This window comes from Gymnodraco acuticeps, unplaced genomic scaffold (assembly GCF_902827175.1).
Source record: "Gymnodraco acuticeps unplaced genomic scaffold, fGymAcu1.1, whole genome shotgun sequence".
Lineage (NCBI taxonomy): Eukaryota > Metazoa > Chordata > Actinopteri > Perciformes > Bathydraconidae > Gymnodraco > Gymnodraco acuticeps.
Genome location: NW_022991211.1, coordinates 180,660 through 194,180, shown reverse-complemented (window position 1 = coordinate 194,180; position 13,521 = coordinate 180,660). Strand labels below are relative to the sequence as shown.

Genomic DNA, 13,521 nt, shown 5'->3' with positions numbered 1-13,521 from the left:
CTCCATCCAGCGCTCCAAGCTGAAAACATTTGGCAACAGAGCCTTCAGTGTCGCAGCCCCCACCCTCTGGAATTCGCTCCCCTCTGCAATCAGGAATGCAGACACTCTGGACACCTTCAAAAAACACCTCAAACACCATCTGTTCACTCAGGCCTTTGGCCTCAACTAATATACAGTACTAAGCAACCTGTTCCTGTTTTGTTTTCTTCAGCCTATGTATCTGTATGATTATTATTACTTTTTGTTTTGTTACTTCCTATTGTAAAGCGTCCTTGGGTTTCGTGAAAGTTTCATACATTTTTCGTAAATTGAAATTATTATTATTATTATTATTATTAGCATGTGTGTTTGTAAGACAATCCCTCAATCCCTCAAATTAGTGGATCTTACCATTTAGAAGTGTTTCTTTCTTGCACTTTTATTTGCAAAGTCTGTGATAAGTTCATAAAAATCCTAACATTACTCGCTAGCTCAACAACATCCTCAGGCTCCGTGACCGTCACTGTTCCTTGCGGTTGCTGGCCTAATTCGTCACTTTTAGCTTTTTTGAAAAAGCTATTTATTGTTGGGAAATGTTTTAATGCAGCCACCACTCTCTAGTAGTAGTACCAATCCCCTTGCAAATACATTAGTATGCATACAAAGTGACAGGTGGACCCGCTCCCAATTACGCTAATGAGCTAAGTCCCGCCTCAATTTGTTCGAGGTGGATGTCACACCTAGGTGTGAATTCACACGTAGGTGTGAGATCCTTTGATGTGAGGGGTGAGGTTGTGACAGTCGCAGATTGATCTCAGTGTTTCTTATAAACTGTAGGGGCAGGGGAAAAGGTTAGGGCATGTAGTTTAGATTCAAATGAAATGAAAAACTATGAAGCATGTGTATTATCCTCGCAAGTACAGTCGTTAAATGTCCACTTTTATGTAAGGTTTGAGGGTGTGGTTTTTCAAGCCTCATTTGCATATTCACCTGTCGCGGCCAACCCGGTATCATGGTGATACGTGAACATGTGACGCTTTACCATTGCTGGGAGACGTGAAGATGTCACGGTTTCGTCTTTTCAAAACGTGAAAAGCGTGACAGCTACACGGTATTGTTAACCCATGTTAACCAGTGGAGAAATACCTGGAAGTGCCAAGCAAATGGTCTTCCGCGCCTATTGGTCGGTTTTTATTGTCAAAATTAGATGTTTTTAATTTATTTTTTAATCCTCACACTCGATTTCGCCGATTTTCTTGTGGCTCTAGCTGGTCGAGACCTCTTTCAGCAGAAACAAAGGCTACGATGTTAATCCATTTGTGTTGTTGTGGAAATAACGGACGTGACGTTGTGTGATCTCTTAGCAACTGAAGTCCGTGAAATATAAACACCACTAAGGTTCAAGGGTCAAGGGTTTTTGTTATCAGATGCTAGCTACAGTGTAATTTTGGCATTTCAAATCTTAGATCCCGAGCTCCTCCAACAGTGCAACATAATATAAATAGGACATAATAAGAAAATAAATAAAGATAAATAAAAAATAGTGCAAAATGCACCACTTTTGGTTCAAATTATGAAACCAGTAGATTCATTCATTTATTTATTTATTTGTGTTACCCCAGCTAAATCGATGTTAATCCATTTATGTGGTTGTGGATTTACTGTACGTTACGTTGTGCGGTCGCGTAGTAAGTGAACACCATGCTACCGATTACTGTCCGGTGACCGTGAACGCACCGGACATCCGCTACAACCTCCTCTCTGTCTGACTTCGCCAAGCAGGTAATGTGCTGCACCGCATGCCTCCAATATTTTTAATGTTTATTGAAAGTAAATCAGTTGTAGTTACATATCTTTTTAAAGCACGAGCTAGCTAAACACATATTAGCTTTACTTGACCGGAGATATAGTGCAGTGATGAGTCCTATAACCCGGAAGTGAGTTCGCATTTTACAACTATTAGTTCCCTCGTCTCAGAGTCAATGGGATTTCTCCATAGGATTTTGGAAAATAGCTCGAAATAAGATCTGTGGAAAACGAACCTGCTTGATAAATGCACGTTTTGTTCAGCCGGATAATCTCCACATATCTACCCTACTTGTATACTTTTCGAATCATAAATCTAATGGCCAGAAGCAAAATGCTAACGTTATGCTATAAACTAACTACAGACCATGGATGTATAATAAGAACCTTTAGAATAATTACCTTTTAGAAGTACACCAAAACATAACTGCTAACAATGTAAATGCTGTGTTGGAAAAAAAGTGAATGTAAGAAAATGTTGAGTTAAATACTTTTGGCACTGTATATACAAATCTTGGAAAAATGCCTATTGTGGCTGTCATACTTGCATACAGTGGCAACTAATAGTATTGTGAAGAAATGTCATGACAACCATCTTCAGACTGTTACTGCACGCTGATTGTTGTGGTCCTATTTAGGACAAAACGTTCAGAGCTGTCCTTGTTCCAGTCCGCCCCTGATTGATTAGTGCTTTAACTCGTAAATTACCCCCAATGTTAAAGCTTGTTGATGATATGTGAGATTGTAAATTGTCATGCATTCTAAAGTGTTCACTGTATTTTTTTCCTTCAACAGATACCAAAGAAATATCAAACAGCACTTTTAAGAGCCTTTTTCAATGTCTTCTCTTCTCCCTCCTCAGAGCTATATTCCCTACATTTCTTCCTGTCTTCTCCCAATTTTTACCATCTTCATCTCTGTCTCTTTACCACTTTCTCTTTTGTATTTATACGCACACACACACACACACACACACACACACACACACACACACACACACACACACACACACACACACACACACACACACACACACACACACACACACACACACACACACACACACACACACACACACACACACACACACACGTAGTGTGCCCACAGGTAAGAACTTACACTTTTCACGACTTATATATTACAATCGACTAACAGTGTCATATATGTATGTCTTTGTTATGCAAAACTTACAGGGAAATAAAAAATGGTCTTATTCGAGCTGGTAACACAGTAGACGACGTTGCAGTGTATTATACTGTAGTACTGCTATAATTCTAGATTATATTATAAAAACAATTTTATATATAGGATTTCAACAGATTAACATTATCATATATTTTTGTCAAATTCAAGATAGTGCTTTTACAGTGCAATGTCATGGTCAAGCTTGTAAGATAGTAGAAGTTGTGTAACCTTACGTTTCGATTACATAATATTTTACCGCTGAATTTTAGCTTTGTACTAAAACTAAGTAAGGGGCCATTATTGCATTGATACTAAATTAATTTACTCAAATTAAATAAAAATGCAAGTGTTTTTATTCTATTCTAAACAGGATACAGTTTTTGTTGTAGCTTGGGGAAGGAATTACAGTCACGGACTAGACAAAGGAAAATTAGTCAATATTTGTATTTGATTGCATTCTGAATTTGAAACCCAGTTTTAAATGACCTTGTCTTTTATTTGTCTTTATCTCCAAAAGAATGCCAGGACCAGGTTCAACTTCGAGGCAATGTTCAAGCTGCTGCATGTCATTCAATGTGGCATGCAAAACTTGCAAGTTCTGCAAGGCGGTGCAGCCCCGCAAACTGCGCCTTAACAAAAAGATGGAGAAGTTTGATACAAAGGCAAACACCTGGGTCCAGGCCCAAAAAAGAAATAAAACTTCATCCCACCTGAGGGATCAAGCTGCATTGGTGGTATGTGATGGACTTTTTTTTTTTGTTGGCCTGCATGCATAATTAATAACAGCCCTGTACTTGTTCATTCTGGATTTTGAAAAAATATTTACATTTGATACAGAAATGTAATATCTGACCATATCTGATCATAATTACGTAATACAAATCTGCTGCTCAAAGCCCTAGGTAGAAATGGGCTTTGAGTTGGTGCACATTATGCAAATGTCATGACCTGCATGAACTGTGTGCCCCAAACAAATGTTGACTATATGTGCATTCAAGTTTTAAAGCACTGTGTCAGAACACAACTAAATACATTTGCACTATTTAATCATTTATCCAATTCAACTTACATTCGAAATAGACATTTTCATCAGTGTGTCTGCTCCCTGTCAATACAACTACTGTAGACACAGGGATAAGTTATGTTTATTTAATTTTGGTGAATCATCGCTGAATTTGATTCAATGTAATTGAAAGGTACGCTGTGTAATAGTGAGGTTTCTAAATTGCAACCAACTGAGGACCTCTCCCTTTATAAGCGTGTACAAAAACCTACAGTGGCCATCCATTGCCATAACAACATGAAAGGCCTTCTCTAGAGCCAGTGTTTTTTTCCTTCCGATTGAAGTACTGTAGTAACACGGCAAAGAGAAGAGAGTGAAATAGACCGGCTCGCTATGTATATATGAAGGGCTTATTCTAAGCTAATCACAACAAAAAATAGTTATAGGTGATTATACACATTAATGGAAACCTAATTATGAATACCATAATCAATTACATTACATTACATTACATTGCATTTAGCTGACGCTTTTATCCAAAGCGACTTACAATAAGTACATTCGACCAGGAAGACACAACCTTGAAGAAAACAGAATCATATAAGTACATCAGGTTTCATAGAGCCAAACATTTCAAGTGCTACTCAACTGGCTTTAGGTAAGCCAGTCCTTTATTAGTATAAAAGTGCTTCGTTAATAGTTCTAACGCTCGAAATGGAGTCGAAAGAGATGAGTTTTCAGTTTGCGCCGGAAGATGTGCAAGCTATCTGCCGTCCTGATGTCAATGGGGAGCTCATTCCACCATCTTGGAGCCAGGACAGCAAACCCACGTGTTTTCGCCGATGGGAACTTGGGTCCCCCTCGCAGCGAGGGCGCAACGAGTCTTTTGGCTGATGCAGAGCGTAGTGCATGTGCTGGGGTGTACGGTTTAACCATGTCCTGGATGTAGGAAGGGCCAGATCCATTCGCAGCATGGTAAGCAATTACCAGTGTCTTGAAGTGGATTCTAGCAGTTACCGGAAGCCAGTGAAGGCAGCGGAGGAGCGGAGTGGTGTGGGAACATTTAGGAAGGTTGAAGACCAGACGAGCCGCTGCATTCTGGATGAGCTGCAGAGGTCGGATGGCACATGCAGGTAGACCAGCCAGGAGGGAGTTGCAGTAGTCTAGGCGTGAGATGACGAGAGCCTGGACCAGAACCTGAGTCGCTTTCTGAGTCAGCTGGGGACGTATCTTCCTGATGTTGTAAAGCGTGTATCTGCAGCAACGGGTTGTAGCAGCGATGTTTGCAGTGAAGGACAGGTTGTTATCTAGGGTCACACCCAGATTCCTTGCAATCTGAGTCGGGGAAACAACTGAGGTGCCGATGTTGATTGTTAGGTCAAGAGTGGGACAATCTTTTCCCGGGAGGAAGAGCAGCTCAGTCTTGTCAAGGTTGAGCTTGAGGTGGTGAGCAGACATCCACTGAGAGATGTCAGCTAGACAAGCAGAGATGCGTGCAACGACCTGGGTCTCTGAGCGGGGAAAGGACAGAATTAATTGGGTGTCGTCAGCGTAGCAGTGGTAAGAAAAACCATGCGGGCTAATGACTGATCCGAGCGAGTTTGTGTACACGGAGAAGAGGAGGGGACCAAGAACAGAGCCCTGAGGGACCCCCGTAGTTAATTGACAAGGGTCGGACTCAGACCCTCTCCAAGTCACCCTGTAGGTACGGTCTTTCAGGTATGAGGTGAGGAGGGAAAGTGCAGAGCCTGAAACTCCAAGTTTTTGGAGAGTGCGAAGGAGGATCTGATGATTCACCGTGTCGAATGCGGCAGACAGGTCCAATAGGATGATGACAGAGGAGAGGGATGCAGTTTTGGCAGTGTGCAGTTCCTCCGTGACAGCAATGAGAGCAGTTTCTGTGGAGTGACCTGCCTTGAAACCAGACTGGTGCGGATCCAGGAGGTTGTTCTGATTGAGATAACAGGAGAGTTGTTTAAAGACAGCGCGTTCAAGTGATTTAGACAGGAACGGGAGGAGAGAGACAGGCCTGTAGTTTATAACATCAGACGGGTTGAGAGTGGGTTTCTTTAGGAGAGGGTTTACTCTTGCCTCCTTGAGACTGTTTGGAAAGTGACCAGAAGTTAGAGAAGTGTTGATGAAATGGGTGAGAAACGGTAGAATATCAGGAGCGATAGTCTGAATTATATCTTATAGAACCCCTATAAATACTCCACAGTGTACTTTAGAGATAGAGATATTATCTCAACATTGTGATTGAGCCTCTGCGCAAATGCAGAACATCTAGTATACTTGTAAGGCATCCAAGTGAATACTCACCTTCTAGTAGTACAATTACCCCAAGCACAAGACTAAAAAAAATACTGCAGGTGATACAAAAATTGCGACGTTTATGTTGTAGAATGGCTCTAAACGTAATCCCACTTAGAATCTATGGCACTGTTCATAAACCACAGTGCTGCTCCACAAACCTAGATGATATATACAGTGTAAATTCCGCCAAGAGAAATGCAATGCAGAATAATGTTCAAAGATTCTACTTGCTGATCGCAACAATCTTAAGGCTGTTAATGCATGCATAAAAGACATTTCTTTGTTATTGCATAGGGGTTGAATATTTGTGCAAGCAGTATATGTGATTTATGTTTAACAACTGGTTTTGCCTTTGTAAATAACCAGGGCATAATTGTTCTGAAATAATGTATATTTTGGTTTGTTGGAAGCTGGAAAAATGTCAGGCCCTTGGAGCCAGAGGCGTCTTGTTCCTAGCCCGGCCTGGAATCAAGAAGGAATGGACCTGCGAAATTATGATGCCAAGGTGCAATGTCAGCACCAATACCTCCACCTGCCTCCGAAAGATGGAGGTCTTATTTGAATTTGTTGCGAAAGGTATTGTTGTCTGTTAAAGTGAATAAAGAAATTAAGTAGGTAGTACTGTAACTTACATTTGTGTAGAATTAACCAATAATGTCATTGGAAATGAAATTAGACACTTAGATTTCGTTTTCTTAATAAAGTTTAGGAGGAGCCCATAGGGGTAATTGACAGCAATTAACTTACACCTCTTCCTTAAATCAAGCATACAAATGGGAGAACTAGTGAATTACATGATGTTGTTGATGCTATCCAAAGCTTATTTTCTTTAATCTAGGTTGGAGTCATACAGAGCCTGCAGCAGCCTCCGAAACCCCACAGCCTCCTGCGGAAAACTCGCCAGCCACATCAAGTAATTGCAGAAGTCTATTGTACCACTCTTTTTATTTTTTTCTGACTATATTCGTTATATGAGGATTTTATAAACAGCCAGGAGCTGACCATTCAAAATGACATTTGTTGAACTGCCTAATGAGACAAATAACGCCTAAGAACTTAATGTCATTACTTTTATTAGCACTTATGAGGACATTCCTATTGGTAGGGTTAGAGACCAATGTGTCCCTTTTCTGTGGTAAAGTTATGTTTGCATGGTGCATTGAGTGGTTGTACTTGATGCAATATAAACTTGTGTTATTTTTGTAAGCTTCAAAGTCATTGTCACTTTTAACAGCAACTTGTATGTTTTACAAATTGTAACCTTTTCTTTTTCAGAAGTTCACATTGCCACGGCAGACACCCCCACCGAGTCCTCTGGTAAGTAGCACACGTCTTCTACTGTATGTGGACATTCCTATTAGTGGGGTTAGAGACCAATGTGTCCATTTTCTGTGGTAAAGTTATGTTTGCATGGTGCATTGAGTGGTTGTACTTGATGCAATATAAACTTGTGTTATTTTTGTAAGCTTCAAAGTCATTGTCACTTTTAACAGCAACTTGTATGTTTTACAAATTATAACCTTTTCTTTTTCAGAAGTTCACATTGCCACGGCAGACACCCCCACCGAGTCCTCTGGTAAGTAGCACACGTCTTCTACTGTATGTGGACATTCCTATTGGTGGGGTTAGAGACCAATGTGTCCCTTTTCTGTGGTAAAGTTATGTTTGCATGGTGCATTGAGTGGTTGTACTTGATGCAATATAAACTTGTGTTATTTTTGTAAGCTTCAAAGTCATTGTCACTTTTAACAGCAACTTGTATGTTTTACAAATTGTAACCTTTTCTTTTTCAGAAGTTCACATTGCCACGGCAGACACCCCCACCGAGTCCTCTGGTAAGTAGCACACGTCTTCTACTGTATGTGGACATTCCTATTGGTGGGGTTAGAGACCAATGTGTCCCTTTTCTGTGGTAAAGTTATGTTTGCATGGTGCATTGAGTGGTTGTACTTGATGCAATATAAACTTGTGTTATTTTTGTAAGCTTCAAAGTCATTGTCACTTTTAACAGCAACTTGTATGTTTTACAAATTGTAACCTTTTCTTTTTCAGAAGTTCACATTGCCACGGCAGACACCCCCACCGAGTCCTCTGGTAAGTAGCACACGTCTTCTACTGTATGTGGACATTCCTATTGGTGGGGTTAGAGACCAATGTGTCCCTTTTCTGTGGTAAAGTTATGTTTGCATGGTGCATTGAGTGGTTGTACTTGATGCAATATAAACTTGTGTTATTTTTGTAAGCTTCAAAGTCATTGTCACTTTTAACAGCAACTTGTATGTTTTACAAATTGTAACCTTTTCTTTTTCAGAAGTTCACATTGCCACGGCAGTAGTGCTGTAGCGACGCGTCGACATCGTCGACGCGTCGACTTCAAAATATCGTCAACGACATATTTCCGCGTCGACGCGTCGCCACCATAGACTGTATGACGCCACACACACGTGGGTCACCCAAAGCAACAAGCAGTTCGCAATCGCACTTCTAACACAATGGCGACTGAAACGGCTACCAACTCCTCCTCACAGGATTGCGCACGAAGCCCTCAAACGAAAACATCTTGCCCCAGGTCTTCAAAAGCATGGGAATATTTTAAAGTTAGTCCAAAACGCAAAGATATTTATATATTTATATCTCACTGAGACTGCTGCTTGACCGGAAGCAGCAGCTAGCTGTGGTGGCAACCATTAGCAGCTAGCATTTGCTCTCCGATTTAAAATGGAATTATGGATTATAAATTCAATAATTTTGTTATACATAGACGTTAAAAACCTATGGATTAACCGATTCAGCCGCGTTTTTTCTCATTTGAATGCCATTGAACACGTATTTTGATCAGATTGACAGCTACGGCGGTGAGACGATCTCCCTAGAAGCTCTGTGAAGGTACGTGTTGTGATGACTGTATTTGCTTCCCCTGTCGCGAGTCCGGATCACTCAGTGATGATACTATGTACCTACATAATCTGTGGAGTCTCAGCTTTAATCGGATATCTTGTATGTGCATCTACGATAAGTAATAAGGGTACTTTTATCTTGAGATCTGTGCCAATGTCCGTTAGCATTTTTTGCTCAGGGGTCATTTAGATGCTTCTTATGAGACTTGTGTTTTGTTTTGGTAAACATGGTTTGTATCGTCAGTTAGCTGAGATTATTTCCGTTAATCTGGTATAACACATTAATAGGTTCTTAAATATTAAGATCCCCTGAGACACAGTATCGTGAAAAAAAATGTTTTTACATTACGTTTTTTTTACATTACGTTTTTTATGAATTGAACAACAGAAAAATAATCGTTCGATTAGTCGACTAATCGATCAAATAATCGCCCGATTAATCGTTTTCAAAATAATCGTTTCCCCCCAGCACTACACGGCAGACACCCCCACCGAGTCCTCTGGTAAGTAGCAGAGCATAGTTCATCGCGAATTCCAGTGAAATAGGAGGTTCTGTACATTGAAGAAGGTGGCGTACATCCATTCTAGTCTTACTACTTCTATGTAGGAAACCTATCCGAGGAGATGTACACCCTGACACTCATCCCTGTCCCAGCTGCAAGCACCTATTCACTCCCTTCACCATCGGCTGCATCCCAGCCAGGGAAGAGGAAGAAGGGTTAGTGTTTTGTTTGTGTGATTCATTACATTTTAAATAATGAGTGTTGAGTGTTATTTGCCCTCTGGCATCATGGTTTATAAAAATAACACTTGTCATTTAAATGCACCTTTCAAGGAACCCAAGGTCATTTTACATATACAACAGAAATACAACACAATTCACAGATATCTTAGGGAAACCGTCTTTCCATAAATAGGGTGTGATTTGTGATAAAGTCATAGCTGGACGCTAACAAAAAATATTATGAAAGTTAAGTCAGTATATCAGGAACTTAAAGGGCAAAAATCATCTATAGCCCACAGAGGTTGTGATGCTATCTATGCCCCAGTCTCTACCGTAACTTACATTTAACTTTCTTACATCTGTCACAGGTTTGCCCACAGAGCGCTCCTCCACTCCAAGAGTTGCTACCTCTGTAGCAAATGGGTGTAGCAGTACCACAGGTGAAGGGATGAAGAAGAGGAATAAGGGTATGTTTTGTTTTTGTGGTACATCCTACTGAACAAATAAATAGCTGTATTCTCCCAAGTCCTTTTGCACACCACAAGTTACGCACATTTCAGACAAGATATCAGATCCAGGTTTCCATAATCCCTCTCTTTTTAATAACCATAAAGGTTTGCTCAATGACTTCTCTTTATTTATAAGGTGGTTAGAAATTATGTTTCATGAAATAAAACAAAAAGGAAGTTGGACACAAATAGGCCACATTGCAGATTACCTAATGTTCTCTTCCTATATGAAAGTCATTAATCAAATATTCTTCTGGAGGATGTTAATAACTTCTTATTTGCACCATTTCAGGCTGCAGAAAATGCTCAAGGCAGCAGATATTCCACTACAATGGAATTAAAGACAGAAGGGTAGAGAAGGTAAGATGTTGAAACTGACAGAGCATGAAGCAGCAATGCATTTACCCGTGGTCGCTGGCTAACACTTGTTTTTGCCTGTCTGTCTGTTTGTGTGTGCCTGTGTGTAGGGAAGAGAAGAGGTAATGGTCTGCTGGCTGCCTTGCACGTCATGGTGAGAACACAGCTCTTTGGTTAGCTTTTTTTAGACTGTGCGTTATAAATAAATGTATTACTTCATAACTAGTTTACTATCAGGCTTCTACAAAACTGACCCTAAGTAATTTGTTGTTTTATGATAACCCATGCATATTAAATTATCTTGTGGCACATGCAATGATCTTATGGTTGTTTTTATTCATTGTGTTTTTCAGTGGGAGAAAATGGGAAGACACCTGGGAGCCTGCCAGTCAATTCAGTCAAGTCAGTGACACAAAAGGACTTTGATCTGCACGTCCGTCAACCAGCAGCTCAATGGGGATCATATGTTTCAAACCACTTTCTCCTCTCGTCCTCTCGTCCTCTCGTTTACGTTCATACCTGTCATCCTTCAGGAGATTGCACTTTGTTTTGATCTAAGAAGTTGATTATGTTAAGGTTTTGGTGTGTGTGTGCGTGCGTGTGTGTGTGTGAAAAAAAAAATCTATTTGTTTTATTAAAACATTTCCCTTTTTGCAACATGGAGTCAAATGCTTCAATATTGTGTCATGAGACACTACTACACCACATTTCAAATAGATATAACCCATCAAATAATACTATAAATATTTAGGGATTGAGATTGTGAAATCTAACAAGTACCTTTATGTTAATCTGAACAATAAACTGGACTGGTCGGATCACTGCTGCTATCTACAAGAAGAGACAGAGCAGACTGTATCTGCTGAGGAGACAGGTATTTTGGAGTGCAGGGGGCACTACTTCAGACCTTCCACCATGACTCTGTGATGGCATAAGCAATCTTTTATGGTCTGGTCAGCTGGGGCTGCAACATCTCGGCTGCTGTCAGGAAAGTTACATGTAGTTTGGTAACAGCACCAGAATGGACAGGGTGTGCAGACACAGGAGAGCCGAGTCAAGGATAAAGGAGCTTTGCATTAATTGTATTTATATTGACCCGAATGGTCTACAGATTGAACGGGACTTTAGTGGCACTAGATCTAGGAGTAGGCAATGTCATTTTTTCACCTAGTTGTATCCCATAAGTGTGCATCTTACTGAGATTAAGGAGGTAAAACGATATTCCTTAGTCCTTGATAAACCAATCGGACAACATGATAATTTCTGTTCCAGTTTGTTCTTAATGGCAACATGACCGCAACACATGCTCTTTGTACCAAAAGGACAAAAATGTAGATCTGAAATACACACCTACATATAACAACAAAACAGTTCGACTTCCTAGCTGACAAAACTCCAACAAAGCAAACACAAAATGTGGTCATTGATCCTCCTGTTGTCTTCGGGTCAAATCTGACCGATTTACTACTTTCATCAATCAAAACTTTTTTGTTTTACATCGATTGCATTAAGGTTTATGATCTCCTTCACAGTAGACATTTGAACATATACAATTGCTGATCAGCACTTTCATTGAATTTTTGATGATTTAGTCAACTTTTTAACAACAATGACCGCTATAAATAAATGGAATTAGTAACCATCCGGATCAGATACAACACACACATACACACTAGATGTGTTTCCCCCCCTTATGTGCCCATCCCCCCATGTGAATCACACCTGGCACACACAAACACATACACACAGAAGTATTCGCTCCGCTATGTTTGACAAACCCCGTGACGAGTCCTCAAGCTCTGTGATTGTGGCAGTGCGCCGTGGGTTACGCCGAGCGTCGAACAGCACTTTTAAATGGGATGGAACCATGGCAGACTATTCAAAACTGGATTAGGATGAGTCCACCCCGTCCCCCCCTCCCCTACCCCGTCCCCAGAACTACACATGCTGGCTATTGTGTGTTTCCAGGGGTGGATCTACCGGGGTGGCATGGGGTGGCAACTGCCACCCTAAACAATAGCCTTGCCACCCCAGCTGCCACCCCAGTTGGCATCTTTGTTTTGAAAGAAAAGTTGTGGCTCATCGGACATTTATGAGAGAAAATCTCTAATGTCCGAGTGCAAGTGAATGCAGCACAAGACGCGAGTCTTGTAACCCCTCCCCCGGCCCTGGAGCGAGACTGGAAATATGATCGAGAAGCATTTCGGACCCAAGTAGACGGAAGGAATGAGGTATTTGCGATCTACAATTACAGAGAAGAGAATGTCAAGTTTGGCTGTACTCAGCATTGAATCAAAACGCACTAAAGCTTTGGATCTTAATACGTTTGTGAGGCGTTTTGCTGAACAACATATTAATCGCCGCATTCAGCTGTAATAGACATGCCAACTTGATGCTCTGCTCACGGATGACTCGATGAGCATAACAAACTATTAAGATGATGACCTTGTATGCGTGTGTATATTTTTTTTCTTTGAGGGGGTCTGCCCCCAAAAAACTGTTTTAAGTCCTGAGAAAGTAAAATCAGACGGTGTGTAAAACTACACTGCCCAGCCAACAGAAAGTAACCACTTTGATTTAACCAGGCCAGTAGACAAGGACTTTCCACTGGATAATAACTTACTGCAGCGATGTATATGTTTTAGCTGAATACACGTTTTTTTTTTTAACCCTAACTGATGCAGTTAGTCACTTTTTTAATATTTGTTCTTTCTGATGTAAAGTTAAGGTTGTAACTGTATATCAATA

At 40.6% G+C, this 13,521-nt stretch overlaps 1 protein-coding gene across 5 annotated transcripts; it reads left to right on the top strand.

The window, feature by feature from the left end:
- The first annotated feature begins 975 nt into the window (after positions 1-975).
- LOC117561324 lies at positions 976-11,430 on the top strand. 5 transcript variants are annotated; one of them, XM_034238618.1, is made up of 10 exons: positions 976-1,761; positions 2,581-3,704; positions 6,697-6,862; positions 7,125-7,199; positions 7,562-7,603; positions 9,791-9,901; positions 10,276-10,374; positions 10,709-10,776; positions 10,884-10,927; positions 11,127-11,430. In XM_034238618.1, the coding sequence occupies exons 2-10, from the start codon at positions 3,489-3,491 to the stop codon at positions 11,197-11,199; spliced, it is 894 nt and encodes a 297-aa protein (XP_034094509.1). In that variant the 5' UTR covers positions 976-1,761; positions 2,581-3,488; the 3' UTR covers positions 11,200-11,430. The 5 variants fall into 5 exon arrangements, with proteins under 5 accessions (XP_034094509.1, XP_034094508.1, XP_034094507.1 ...); XM_034238617.1 differs by lacking the exon at positions 976-1,761 and having other exon boundaries at positions 1,792-2,892; positions 3,488-3,704; XM_034238616.1 differs by lacking the exon at positions 976-1,761 and having other exon boundaries at positions 1,792-3,704.
- Positions 11,431-13,521: the final 2,091 nt, after the last annotated feature.